The sequence below is a fragment of the Ascaphus truei genome, chromosome 2 (genome assembly GCF_040206685.1).
Source record: "Ascaphus truei isolate aAscTru1 chromosome 2, aAscTru1.hap1, whole genome shotgun sequence".
NCBI lineage: Eukaryota > Metazoa > Chordata > Amphibia > Anura > Ascaphidae > Ascaphus > Ascaphus truei.
The window spans coordinates 96,378,485-96,391,643 of record NC_134484.1 but is presented as its reverse complement, the minus strand read 5'-3'; the positions used below and the strand labels follow the sequence as shown (position 1 = coordinate 96,391,643).

Sequence of the window (13,159 nt, the reverse complement as noted above, 5' to 3'; positions counted from 1 at the left end):
CCTTAAACCCCTGTGTACCTTTTTGCGCCAGTTTTAGCCTTGATTTCCCTTCAATATGGACTGATTTATCCATAAATGAATCCATTACCCAATTAAAATCCCCTCCTACTATCAAATTACTGTCTTTCTCAGTGAGTATAGTATCAGTCACAATTTGGACAAAATTTTGATCATATTAATTTGGACCATAGATATGATATATTTTGAATTCCTCATTATATATTCTGACAAGGCATTGTACCACTCTCCCCTCCACAGCCCCTCCAGTGGAGAGAACTTCGTAAGGCAGACTAGTTTATTAAAATAGCTACTCCTTTTTTCCCTACTGCTGGGAAATATATACTTCTACCCACTCAGTCTCTCCTAAGTTTTTCACTTTCTGTTGCATCTAGATGAGTTTCCTGAATTAATGCAACTTCGGCTTTAAGACGCTTAAAGTGCTTCAGGATTTTATTTCTTTTAATAGGGGAATTGATTCCTTTAACATTCCATGAAATAATTCTCATAGGGAACTTACACTGTAAAAGGATATACCCAGTGAAACTATTCATAATTCTTAGCACAGTGGAGAGAGACAGTGTGGATAAACAGTCAAGTGTGGAATGTAAAATACATAATAAAAAGAGAAACAACAAGACACAAAACTAACCCCAAAAAAATACAACAAATAACAGAGATCTTAACATATGTTGACTTCCCCTTTTTCCATAAGTACAAATTCTATCTAGTTTTACTTTCCCTTCAGCTCCCACAGCCCTGCCCTGCTATTTACTAAACAATACAGTGAACTGGTCTAATCTAATTCTAACACCTGAGCTTCTAACACGTTAAACTATGTATAATTATATTAAAGAAACTTGTTATATTTGCATCATTTCAAAATTAACCCTACGAATATTGAACATACATATCTGCACAGTAAAAATCTACATAGAGTCTCAAACTATATTGGAGCAGTTGGAGAAATCAGCCCCCATATATACTCATAAAAAAAGAACCATAATTAAGTCTTGATACTTAAACAAGGTATCTTCTGCTGCAATCAGCTCCATGCCGTTTCCTCGCTGCGACCTCTTTCTCTGGTTGGTGAATGATGATCCTGCACACGCCTCTGATCACGGTCCACTCGCCTGTCTTCAAATAATTTGTGGTGCTCATGAGTGTACTTTTCAGCTTCCCTGACCTCAGTGAAGATTTTTACTCCATTCGCAGTGAAAAGTCGCAAAGTGGCTGGAAACCCCAAAGTAAATCTCTTGCTTTGTTGAAACAAAGAGCTACAAAGTTTTCCAAGCTCTCTCCTTTTGTTAGAGACTGCCATGGAATAGTCCTGGAAAATTAATATCTTGGATCCCTTGTGTACAATTCCTCCTGAATCCTTGTAAGCTCGCAGAAGTCTGTTTTTTTTTCACTAAAGTCCAGCAATTTAGCCATCACTGCTCTTGGTCTTTCTCCTTAATATTTTGTTGGACCCAGTCTATGGGCTCTTTCTACTTTGATGGTAGCCAGATCTGAAGGTAACCCCCAAATCTCCGGGTGCCATTTTGAGCAGAAATTCATAAGTTGATATGATTTTACAGACTCCGGTATCCCAATAATTCTTATATTGTTGCTCCTGGATTTATTTTCAAGATCCTCTACCTTTTCCTCCAAGGCTTGATTTTTCTTTTTTAGTTCCTGGACTTCTGACTGAGTTTCTCTCAGATCATCTTGCAAATCTCCCACCCTGGTCTCCACCTCCCCTAATCTTACATTTTTCAAGGAGAGTTCCTCTTTAAAATCTTCAAGTCACATCTTTTATTTATTTGAGGCATTAGCTCATTTGAAAGCGCTTTAGCCATAGCTGCATATGCATAGTCTGTCTCTTTTAAGGGATGTATCCTGTTGTTGCATCCCTGTCTGCTTCCTTGTAATAGCAGGGACCATCTTAGGAGATTCTGTTTTTTTCTCACTTTTCTCTGCTCTATTCTGCTTAGCTGTTCCAGATGATTTGCCTCCCAAATAGCTTACCATGGTGCTCCAAGGTCTGCCCTGTAGATCACTGTGGTTTTGAAAAAAAATGTTATTGATTTTCTCCAGCACGATTTTGCTTTGCAGGCGAGGCTGCACTAGAGCTCAATCATCTGCTACTGATCTCAGTGGTGCCATACTAGGAAGTCTCCATCCAGACTGTTTTATGTCATAAAACATCACATACAGTAATCTAGGCAATTACCTAAAAAGGCGGCACAAATTGTGTGGAGACTGAGCTGGTCCAGATTGACCCAAGCAACTTGACATTTTCAGGGGTCTTAGTGTGGTGGATTGTGAGGGTGTGTTATGAGTGCTGTCTCATTCATAACCAAACAGAACTAATGTCTGTGTTATGTTTATTAGATTAATGTGGCTGGTGTTTTTGCTTTTAGCAATTATAGCAAGTTTAGTTAACTAAACATATAACAGTGAGAAGTTCAATTTGGACCTTCTTGGGACTGCACATTGTATGGTTCAATAAGAGACCACATTCCAGTACAAGCTGAAAGTTAAAGGTTTGGAATGCAATGTTGTTAGTGCTTGAAGGTAATATCAGGTCTATGTACAATACAGAGCTCCCTTGTGCATCTGCCCAGTACTGATGAACTGTATGGAGACATCAGTCTATATAAAGCACTTTGTAGTCCTCAAAAAAATATAGTTTTTGAAGTGAAACTTATTTGCTGGCACCTCCAGAAATGTGAAAAAGGAAACTTATCTAATAGTGGCGCTCTATATAAAAATACTAGCTATACATATAATCGTAGTGATAATAATAATCAAAAGGTGATACTTATGCAAACACATAAAACAGGTGCTGCTATGACCCGGTGAGGATTGCTCTGTCAGTCCTCGTGTTGAGAAGTAGGGATGAATCTCCGGGAAGCGCAGGGATATGTGAAAACAAAAATGTATATAGATAGTGCAATATTGCTGTGACAAATTAAATAAATTGGCTGATCTAATGCAGATGTACTCACAAGTGTGAGAAGGTTAAAGGCACGTAAAGGTATCTTTCCCAGAGTATGGATGTCACACTGTATTCAGGAAATCAATCTCAGCCCCATATAGAATCCAAGAGACCTTAGAAAAGAGGACTGGACATAGCGCAGACTGTATACCAAGAATTTATAAAAGGTAAGTGAAAGGTATTACACTCACATGATTTCAAAAGTTTAAAAGCATTTCGATCACACGCAGTGGATCTCAGCAGCCGGATAGATGGTGTATCTGGTTCCCCTCCTTCCGTGGCGTGCGTGTCACTAGTTTGCGTTCCAACTGCACAGGAAGTGATGTCATCGGCTTCTAGGGGTTCCGGCCAGTAGTACAGACGTCACTCTACGCGAGTGACGTCTGTACTACTGGCCGGAACCCCTAGAAGCCGATGACATCACTTCCTGTGCAGTTGGAACGCAAACCAGTGACACGCACGCCACGGAAGGAGGGGAACCAGATACACCATCTATCCGGCTGCTGAGATCCACTGCGTGTGATCGAAATGCTTTTAAACTTTTGAAATCATGTGTGTAATACCTTTCACTTACCTTTTATAAATTCTTGGTATACAGTCTGCGCTATGTCCAGTCCTCTTTTCTAAGGTCTCTTGGATTCTATATGGGGCTGAGATTGATTTCCTGAATACAGTGTGACATCCATACTCTGGGAAAGATACCTTTACGTGCCTTTAACCTTCTCACACTTGTGAGTACATCTGCATTAGATCAGCCAATTTATTTAATTTGTCACAGCAATATTGCACTATCTATATACATTTTTGTTTTCACATATCCCTGCGCTTCCCGGAGATTCATCCCTACCTCCAGAAATGTAGCTTGGACAAATCTCCTTCGTGGTGACGGAAGAATTTAACGGAAGTGACGTCTTCCTCCCCGCGCATGCGCAGAAGTCGTGTATTGGATCTGATCTTTATCCACACACTGATCTGAGCTGGCACATTGTGTTTATAGTCATATTAGGAGTGTACAACAAAAAAGCAAAGTGAGATCAGGATTCAGGTGTATGCATAATAGTAACTACAAAAACACAGACTCTACCACAATAATATACACAATTTCACTGACAAATGACAAAGAAGATTCACTTAAAATGTGCGTGCTTGGCACCCCCTCCCACCTTTTTATTTATATTTAGATAACTATAAGATGATTTCCTAACGGAGTATGTGAAGGTAAAATAAAGATAGTCTACAATAAAACACATACAGTTAACAACTATAGTAAATGCATATTGAAACATTATTTTGCTCTGAATCTACAAATTCTGAAATTGACTTGTCACATTAAAAGGGATAATGTGCAAACTTTAGCACATAGTGTATTACACAAATGATAAGCACACCCCAAAACATTCTGCTAACCTGAGGATACAGAAGAACGAAGAAGCTCAGCCCAAATGCCAAAATTAGGAAAAAGAACAGAACGACGATCCGCAACAGGGTCCTTAAGATTTCCCAAAACATCACAATGTAGATTCCATAACTTTCAAACCTAAAAGAATTTGACATTTATCAAAATATAGTCAACATTAATTACTATACTGTATTAATTAATTACCAACGTGTTTAATAACCTTGTACAGTATTAAAAATGAATGGTAAATTGTGCAATTGGTAATGGAGCTAAACAAATATTAGAAAAGGTGGTAGGAATCATGGGAATCATCAGTTTCAGTAACAAATTAAAAATCTGCTTTGGCTGATTAAGATATGGGAGCAAGTTTGTCCTGTACTAATCAACATCGGCTATATATATATAAAAATGTAAAAAAATGTAATTAAAAAAAATATATATATACAGTATATATATATATATATATATATATATATATATATATATATATATATATATATATATATATATATATATATATATATATATATTAATTAAATTTGTAAAAAAAAATTCCAATGATAGTTTTTCACTTTTACTTCAGGGTTTCTTTGCTAACTGTTCATTAGTGTAATTATGTAGCACTCCATACAGTAAATTACAATATTGGAAACATTAAGGAGTACTGAATGCTACGTAGAGGCAGAAAGTACTACCCTGTTTGATCATTGTAATGTTGCAGGATGTCCCTGAGAGATGTAATGCTTCACATCTCAACACGCATTGAACGGAAATGTGATAACATTTTTACCTTTGAAGATAAATTAAAAAGTTAACCCAGGATGAGAACACAGCCACTGCCCCAGTTTGCCATTGCCATTTTGTCACGGTAATTGGTGTGTGACACACGGACGATGCAAAAATAATACTTGAAATATGGATTGTCCAGTCTATAATATTACTGCTGTCCATCAGGTATATCACTCTCTAAAATTTTGGGAAAAAAATCAGAAAATGTAAAATGAGAATATTTTATAGTGTAACATCCCTATCCACCCCCCACCCCCCTCGGGCTAAGGAGAAGGGAGCTACACCAAAAAATAAACAGTCCCAATTATCTTACTGTCTCTTTAAGCAGAAATTTGCTTGTTGGTGTGTAGGTGCTCAGCAGTTTACCTTGTTCTTTCAGGGTGCACACTCTTGACAAGGAGCGAATAAAAATAAAGGGTGGCAGGAACATTTATCTCTTTATAACAGGCAACTTGTTGAATAACAGGACTGGTTTCAGTATTTTAAGGTTTTTGTACTCCAGCTAAATCATACCATGAGATTAGTAGATAGCACAACTCTTTTCCAAGTCTTTAGCTGCTGCTCAGGACAGATCTGAAGACTTGCCTCCTGAAATTCCTGGCAGTCCCACTCCGGTCTCCTTATAAGCCCTGCAATGGGAACCCACCTATGTGCTGATGTACTTCCCTGAGACATACTGGCCTCTAACCTCCCCCTCCCCCCCTTCCAACACTGGGATACTTGCCTTAATACTGAAAAGCAATCAAATGGCCTGCTTACAGGCTGGGTGACCCTGGAGACCCCTCCTCTGGTTCCTCTTTGGATCTAAGATAAGAAGGCTGAACCATATCTTTTAAAACCTGGGTTCCCCACCCCGCGTTGCTGGGAGAATAAAGGGTGGTCTCCTCATTATAATAAGATCACCCCATGTCAGGTGTCCTTCTGGCAACTTCCAGAAATAATGCAGTGCCAGATACTGTGCAACAACTAGAGCCGGTAATGATGTAACCCCCTATCTCACTGTAAGAACTAAGACCCACTAAGGCAATTTAGTAAGGGTGCTACAATAGTAAGAAGCATTATAGTTATTTGGAGATATTTACCAAAGATAACTAATGGCCATGACATTATGAGCTTATTCTATTTCAGCCGAAGCTGCCCTTAGGCAGTTTTTGGCCAAAATCAGCCATTGACTACGTCTGTAGTGTAATGCCACTTGTATTAAAGTAGCAAAATATGAAAAATCCTATTTTTTTTAAATAAATCAGTTCTGTAGTATTAGATAATACTGTCTGTATTTCTCTTTTAAACTCCTAATGCAATTTTTAATGATTTTTTGAATCTACTGATCATCCTTTGGTTGCTAGAGCAACCATTTAGAAAGTCATATCCACTTCATCTTTTGAAACAGGCTTTGACATATTTTTCAGCTGTGCCCTTTGGCAACAAAGTATCACAAATAGATTTGTTGCTGTGTTCCAAACAGCAGACCGTCTATTACTCTGAAAGCTGCAACAATGAGGTGTTGCAATTAGTAATATAGTGTTACATTGCACCTGCAGCATTTCACAGACTGCAGAACAAAGTTAGAAGGCGGTCATTATGCTAGTCACACAATTAGGTTTCTAACAGATTTATAACAGGAGCCCCAAACGATTGCCAGATTAGGTAAGAATGTAGAATTATACATTGTCACATGCTTTACATATAAAAATAAGAAAAAAGGGGGAAAGTAGTATTGCTGCTTTAATATACAGTACCACAAGTAACGTTAACATCTGGACATTGACATACTGTAGGACATTGTTACTAGCAAGTAACAATCCTCTTCTGAAAATAAATTACCTGTTGACATATCTGTATTAGCTCTTTCAAGATTCCAAACAAACTCATGCAAAGCACGATGCCCATGCATACCATTGTGAAGTACGAATCCTGTGAAAAGCAAATACTGTCAGAATACAATTGCAAACGTCAATATACTAGACAAAATTACTCACATCCTAAAGGTCAAATAATTTGCATTGGAAGCGTTATTTAATTCCATTCTTACTAAATAATGTCGGATCAGTTGTGCAAAACATATAAAAAAATAGTTATATAAAGTGTGTTGATGTGTTTCATGTCAGTGCATTCACATGTCATTATACAGTAATTTATATTTCTGACAAATGGCCACAAATGTATTTGCAGGGATTTAAAAGTGAGTCTCAGACCATTTAAAGCCAATAGTTATGGTAATACAGTGACCAATAGTGTTATATGCGAATAAGCAAGTGAAACTGTTGACAATAGTATGGATTAATAGTAATGCAGGGTTTAAACCAGGTAATTGGAAAACCAACAGAAAATACCAACACATGTATCAGCATGTGTACGATTTACATAGAGCTGTGGAGTGAAAACTTTGTTCGGTTAAATCATTATTCTTAAGGTTAAAAAGGCAAAGATAAGGCTAGCATCCAGCTATAATCAAAAATTACATAGTGGTTTTCGTTATTTTGCATTAAAAACCCTACTCATTCTAATTGTGTATTTCTAAGCTGTCATAAATTGAAGTGTGCAACCACACAGAAAATACAGTACCTCCAATTGTAATGGTTCAAGCTTTTGATTTGTGGTTCCATTCAGAGATTCTGGTCTGACAGCATTCATTATCAGCAATGTGAGAGGTATTAGACCCAGGGAATAAATTGCAAGATTCATGATGTGTGCCTTAAATCCATACGCCATCCTAAAATAATAAAATAAAGAATTTCCGCAATAAAATCTGGAAATGCCATGATTAACATTTGTAAAAAATGTTTAAAGTTATTCTTTAAACTCATACACTAAATATTGTGTGCGCTTTACTCTAAGTCAATCAAACATTTAATTTAAAGCAAGATCTTCAGAAACGTATAGATTTTGACCCAGAAATTGCCTTCTCATCGTTCTGTTTTTTGTCTATGCCAAGCTGTTTTTCTGTAGCTTTATTGACTGCAATAATATTCATTTTCTATCACTACTTAATTGTGTCTTTCCAGTTTTTCTTTTTATTCATTTGTCATGATATGGAGGTTTGTTTTTTGCACGTTACTGAATACATACCATTTCATAAGCAAATATTCTTTACAAACTGGGTGGGAAAGAAGCTCCACACGGTTATGTTGCACCATGGCCTATAAAAATAAATGAAAAACAATAAACATTGAGGAAAGTATATTGCACGTGTGGCCCCCTCTCCCCTGTGTCTAGGGAAGCTACGTGTGGTGCGTTACCTGAGTGACCCACAGGAGGCCTGATCCTCCATCGCTGGGAGCCTGGGGTGATCGTAACTATTTGATGACAGTGCCTCCACCTGGGAGGTATCCAAGCGCAGTTGGATAACCCCTTCCCAGGAACACACAGTAAAGAATAAATATACAGACACAGTGGTATAACGACTTATCTTTACTGATAACACACAACTCTATATTGTAACAGTATACACCATGTACCCAATATCATACGGGCCCCACAACTTATACCCACACCACAACCACACCCCAGTGGAATTCCCCAAAGTACTGAGGTGCCCTGGGTTCCTAACCACCCGATGTCCACAGAGTCCAGGCCACCGAAGGCGTGTGGAGTAACGCAACCAACAGAGTGGGTGTGTGGCCATTGGTGCATGTAGATGAGGATACCTTCCCAGAAACTCAAGTACACGGGTACTGTTGAATGACATAAGGATCAGTTTGATCCAACGAAGATTTCCGCCTCTACGTTGGGTGAACTCCCGCTGGAGTGTCTCATCTTTAAAAGTCTCAGTATAGGCCTGGGTCTGGTCCCAAACTGCAGGCCTTGTGCACCACATGCATCCATCACAATGGTGCTGGCTACCAATAATGTGCTAAGGGGCCCTGACTTAGGACCTTCCCTACAGTACACAAGCTAACAGTATGTGACGGTGCTCGTCTCAATTCAGGAGTTGGACCTGCAGGGCTGAGGTAGGGATGCAAATAAACCGACCACAACCCAGGGACAGAGTCCTATAAGAGTATCCGTAGTCAGTATGTAAGCAGGGGTCAGGGCTGACGGCAGAGGTGTAAAGTCGAAGAGGCAAGCGTAGGTCAGGGAAGGTGGAAGGCAGCGAGGTCGGGATCACGGTCCGGGGTCAACAACAGGAATTAAAAATGGGCAAGAGGGTAAGGCATAACTGCAAAGACCGACAGGAGCTGCAAACACACAGAACTTGGCGACTCCATATGGTTACTGCAGCCTTATAAAGCAGGCTGCCAGTATCCAAAATGGCCACAGAGAGCGAAAACGGCAGGAGAGACAGAAAACCTGGACTGTAGTAAAAACCCGGCACAGATCAAGCAGAATCCTTACAGTACCTCCCTTTTGAGGAGAGAGTTCTGTGGGATTCAAGATGGTTTGGCAGGAAGATTCTGATGAAACGCCCGGACCACGTTGAAGGCATGGACATTCCTGGACCTGATCCATGAATTTTCCTCGGGTCCATAACCCTTCCAATGGACCAAGTACTGTAGCTTGCCACGGGATCTACGTGAATCCTATATTGGGCTCACTGCAAATTCCTCCTGGCCATCCACCAAGAACAGTTTAGGAGGGGGAAGGTAGAAGGAGAGAAGGTGTTCTTGATGAACGGCTTGAGGAGGCAGACAAGGAAGCGTTATGTACAATAATGGCGCTTGTAACAGGGAATTTATCCCTGTTCAGAATATGCCGCTAATCCAGTAGTGTGTTGGTTAATTGGATCCTGCAGTTAACCAACTTCACCTGGCTGATTAGAGGTTTGTCAGAAAAGCCTGCCTTTGAGACAGGAAGGGAGATTCTTCCTGAGCTCACACGTGAGTTGAACCAGGAAACAGACAGAGCAGAGGTTCCTGAGTCTCACAGGTGAGACTGACCGAGGGAACACAGAGATGTCTGGAGCTTACAAGATACAACCCATCTGACAAATAAGACTTCTAAACCTGGATGCTGATACAGTATATCCGGAGAAAAGGCAGCAACCGAGCAAACAGATAAGACTTTCTTATTGGACTGTTAGCTATTTCTGTATACAGTATATAAATATATCTATATGACTTGGGCTGATGAATAGCTTGGGTAGCCACCCAGTTAAAGAGGGCTGGAATATAAGTATACATATACGCCAAAGTGGAGCAGGTTTTATTTGGCTCACTATTTTTCATATGTTTGCTGTGTTTAAAGCGACAGGCATAATAAAGCCTTATTTTAATTTCACCTTAAAACAGTCTCCATTGCGTACCTCTGCACATGTCCTCTTACAGCGCTATATAAATAAAGACATACATACATACATGGAACACTGGGGGTATTCTTAAGGTATCTGGAAGTTTCAGTTTGAACACCACTTGTTTCAAGATTTTATAAGGTCCCATGAACTTGGGCCCGAGTTTGGAGGAAGGTTGTTTCAAGTGGATATTTTTGGGAGCCCGGCAGACTTGAAACGGAGGTGGAGGTCGTTGACGTTTATCCATCTGGGTTTGCTGCTTGCGAGCGGCTTTGTTCAGATTGACCTGGATTTTCTTCCAGAGTAACTGGAGTTTTTGGATTTTGTTATCAACTGCAGAAAGGGGACTGGAAAGAGGAAGGGCAGCGTGATGGTACCCAGAAGAACAGTGATTCCTGTGTTCAATCGTGCTTCATGGAATTACAGGAAGCAGATCAACCCAGTCATCCTGTAACTCAGAAACAAAACATAAAAGGAATTGTTTCCATGAGACCATTTGACTGGGGATGGTAGGAAGAAGAGAAATGTCAGGAGATACCTAATTATCTGGCAGAAGGCCTTCCCAAATCTAGAGACGAATTGGGATCAGCAATCCGAGACTATATCAGTCGGGACTCCATGGAGGCGGAATATATCTTTAATAAAGATCTCCGATAGTTCAGATGCTGTGGGTAGCTTCCTGAGAGGAACAAAATGGGCTTGTCATGTGAATCGATCAACCACTACCAGGCAGCTCCACAATAAAATCCATGGAGAGGTGAATCCATGGGTGGGTGGGGATGGGTAAGGGTTGGAGCAATCCACAGGGAAAATTCCTTGGCACCTTTGTCTGAGCGCATATAACTCAGGCTGCCACAAACTCCCGTACGTCTTTGCAGAGCTCTGGTCACAAAAAGATTTGTTCGAGTAAATCGCAAGTCTTCCTAACCCCCGGGTAACCAGCCGTCTTGGAGTTATGACCCCATTGCAACACCTCACTTCAGAATTGGGGAGGAACAAATAATTTAGACGAACGTGTGGGCGTCGATCTACAGTAGGATCCTCTGCCTGAGCCTGCGAAATCTGTTGCAGAAGTGATGAAGATACAGCAGAAATTATCTGTGCAGGTGGAATGATGGGTTCCTGCTCTATCTCCTCACAGCCGTCAGGAGAGAATTGTCGAGATAGAGCATCTGCTTTGGTGTTCTTGGAACCTGGACGATAAGAGATCACAAAGTTGAACCGAGTTAAGAAGAGAGCCCACCTCGCCTGACGCGTCCTGAGTCTCCTTGCCCATCAATGTATTCAAGGTTTATGTGGTCTGTAAGGATTGACATTGGAGAAGTTGTCCCCTCAAGCAGATGTCTCCATTCTTCAAGAGCCATTTTCATAGCCAGAAGTTTCCGATTTCCAACATCATAGTTCCTTTCCGAGGTAGAAAATCTTTTAGAAAAGAAGGCACAGGGGTGGAGTTTACCATGAAAATCCTTTGTTTGAGAAAAATGACTCCGGCTGCCAGATCGGATGCGTCCACAGGTGCGGAAAAAAATGCGGACTTGAGCTTCTTGAATGCCAGAAGAGCCTCAGCGGGCCACATCCCAGGACTTGCCCCTTTCTTCATAAGAGCGCTGATGGGTGCAACAACCTTAGAAAAATTCCTGATGAATCGTCGTTAGTAGTTGGCGAACCCAAGAAATCGTTGTATCGTTTGTGACCTAATGGTAAGGGCCAGTCCAGCACTGCCGATACTTTTGCACGATCCATCTCGAACCCATGGGAAGAGATGAAGTACACAAGGAAAGAAATCTTCTTCTGTTCGAATTGCCACTTCCCGAGCTTGGCATGGGGAAATGGTCCTGAAGTTTTTGGAGAACAAATCCAAATCTGTGTCCGATGTTCAGTCAAAAAACTGGAAAAGATAAGGATATCGTCCAGATATACCCCAAGAAATTGGTCCAATAGATCTCACTGATGAAATTTTGAAATATGGCCGGTGCATTATATAAGCTAAATGGCATGACTAGGTATTCGTAGTGGCCGTCATGGGTATTAAAGGTTGTTTTCCACTAGTCACCTCTCTGATTTGGATCAAATTGTAGGCTTCTCGAAGTTCCCGACTGTGACCAGCAAAGGATTAGTCTCGAGAGTGATGTCCCAGTTGTACAGTAAGAGGTCTTCCATCAATAGCCACTACTGGTAACGGAATCTCCCTAGTACAGAGAGGAAAGGAGTTGAGTTTCGCAAATGCGTGGTCTATGAAATTCCCTGCTGCTCCTGAATCCACAAAAGCCTGAGTGAAAATGGATGCTGGTCCCCAGAAGAGTAAACCGGCAGGAGGAGCCGTGAAGGTTGCAGAGAAGGAAGAATAGAAGAAATGTCCAGAGAATATTCCCTTATCTTCACTGGGCAATTGAGGTTTTCCTGATTTAGGACAGTCTCGGACACAGTGACCTTTGAGCCCACAGTACAGGCACAGCCTATTGACACGTCTCCTAGTTCTCTGCTGCTCAGGTAATTTGGTATCACCTAGTTGCATTGGTTCCTCCTCAGTGAGAGGTGTAGAAAGAGGAGTCTGAAAGTGGGGGGCAAGCCAAATTGTTGGGGTTTTTGAAGACTGAGCTCACCCGGTCTGCCATTCTCGTATTCAAAGTTCCATTCTGATACAGAGGACAATCAGTTGTTCCAGATCTTTGGAAGTATCCCGGCAAGTCAGTTCGTCCTTTAAACGCTCTGAGAGCCCCTGCCAAAATTCCGCCACCAGAGCTTCATTATTCCAGCCCGTCTC

General features: G+C 40.7%; 1 protein-coding gene across 2 annotated transcripts in view; it reads right to left on the bottom strand.

Annotated features, from left to right (window-relative positions):
- Positions 1-13,159, bottom strand: part of TRPA1 (transient receptor potential cation channel subfamily A member 1) — a 115,850-nt gene that overhangs the window by 40,731 nt on the left and 61,960 nt on the right. For both annotated transcript variants that reach the window (XM_075583502.1, XM_075583509.1), the window contains exons 19-23: positions 8,238-8,308; positions 7,734-7,881; positions 6,993-7,082; positions 5,170-5,345; positions 4,388-4,517 (exon numbers count right to left, since the gene is read on the bottom strand). In XM_075583502.1, the coding sequence (XP_075439617.1) occupies positions 4,388-4,517; positions 5,170-5,345; positions 6,993-7,082; positions 7,734-7,881; positions 8,238-8,308 (615 nt within the window). The remainder of the gene's footprint in view (positions 1-4,387; positions 4,518-5,169; positions 5,346-6,992; positions 7,083-7,733; positions 7,882-8,237; positions 8,309-13,159) is intronic.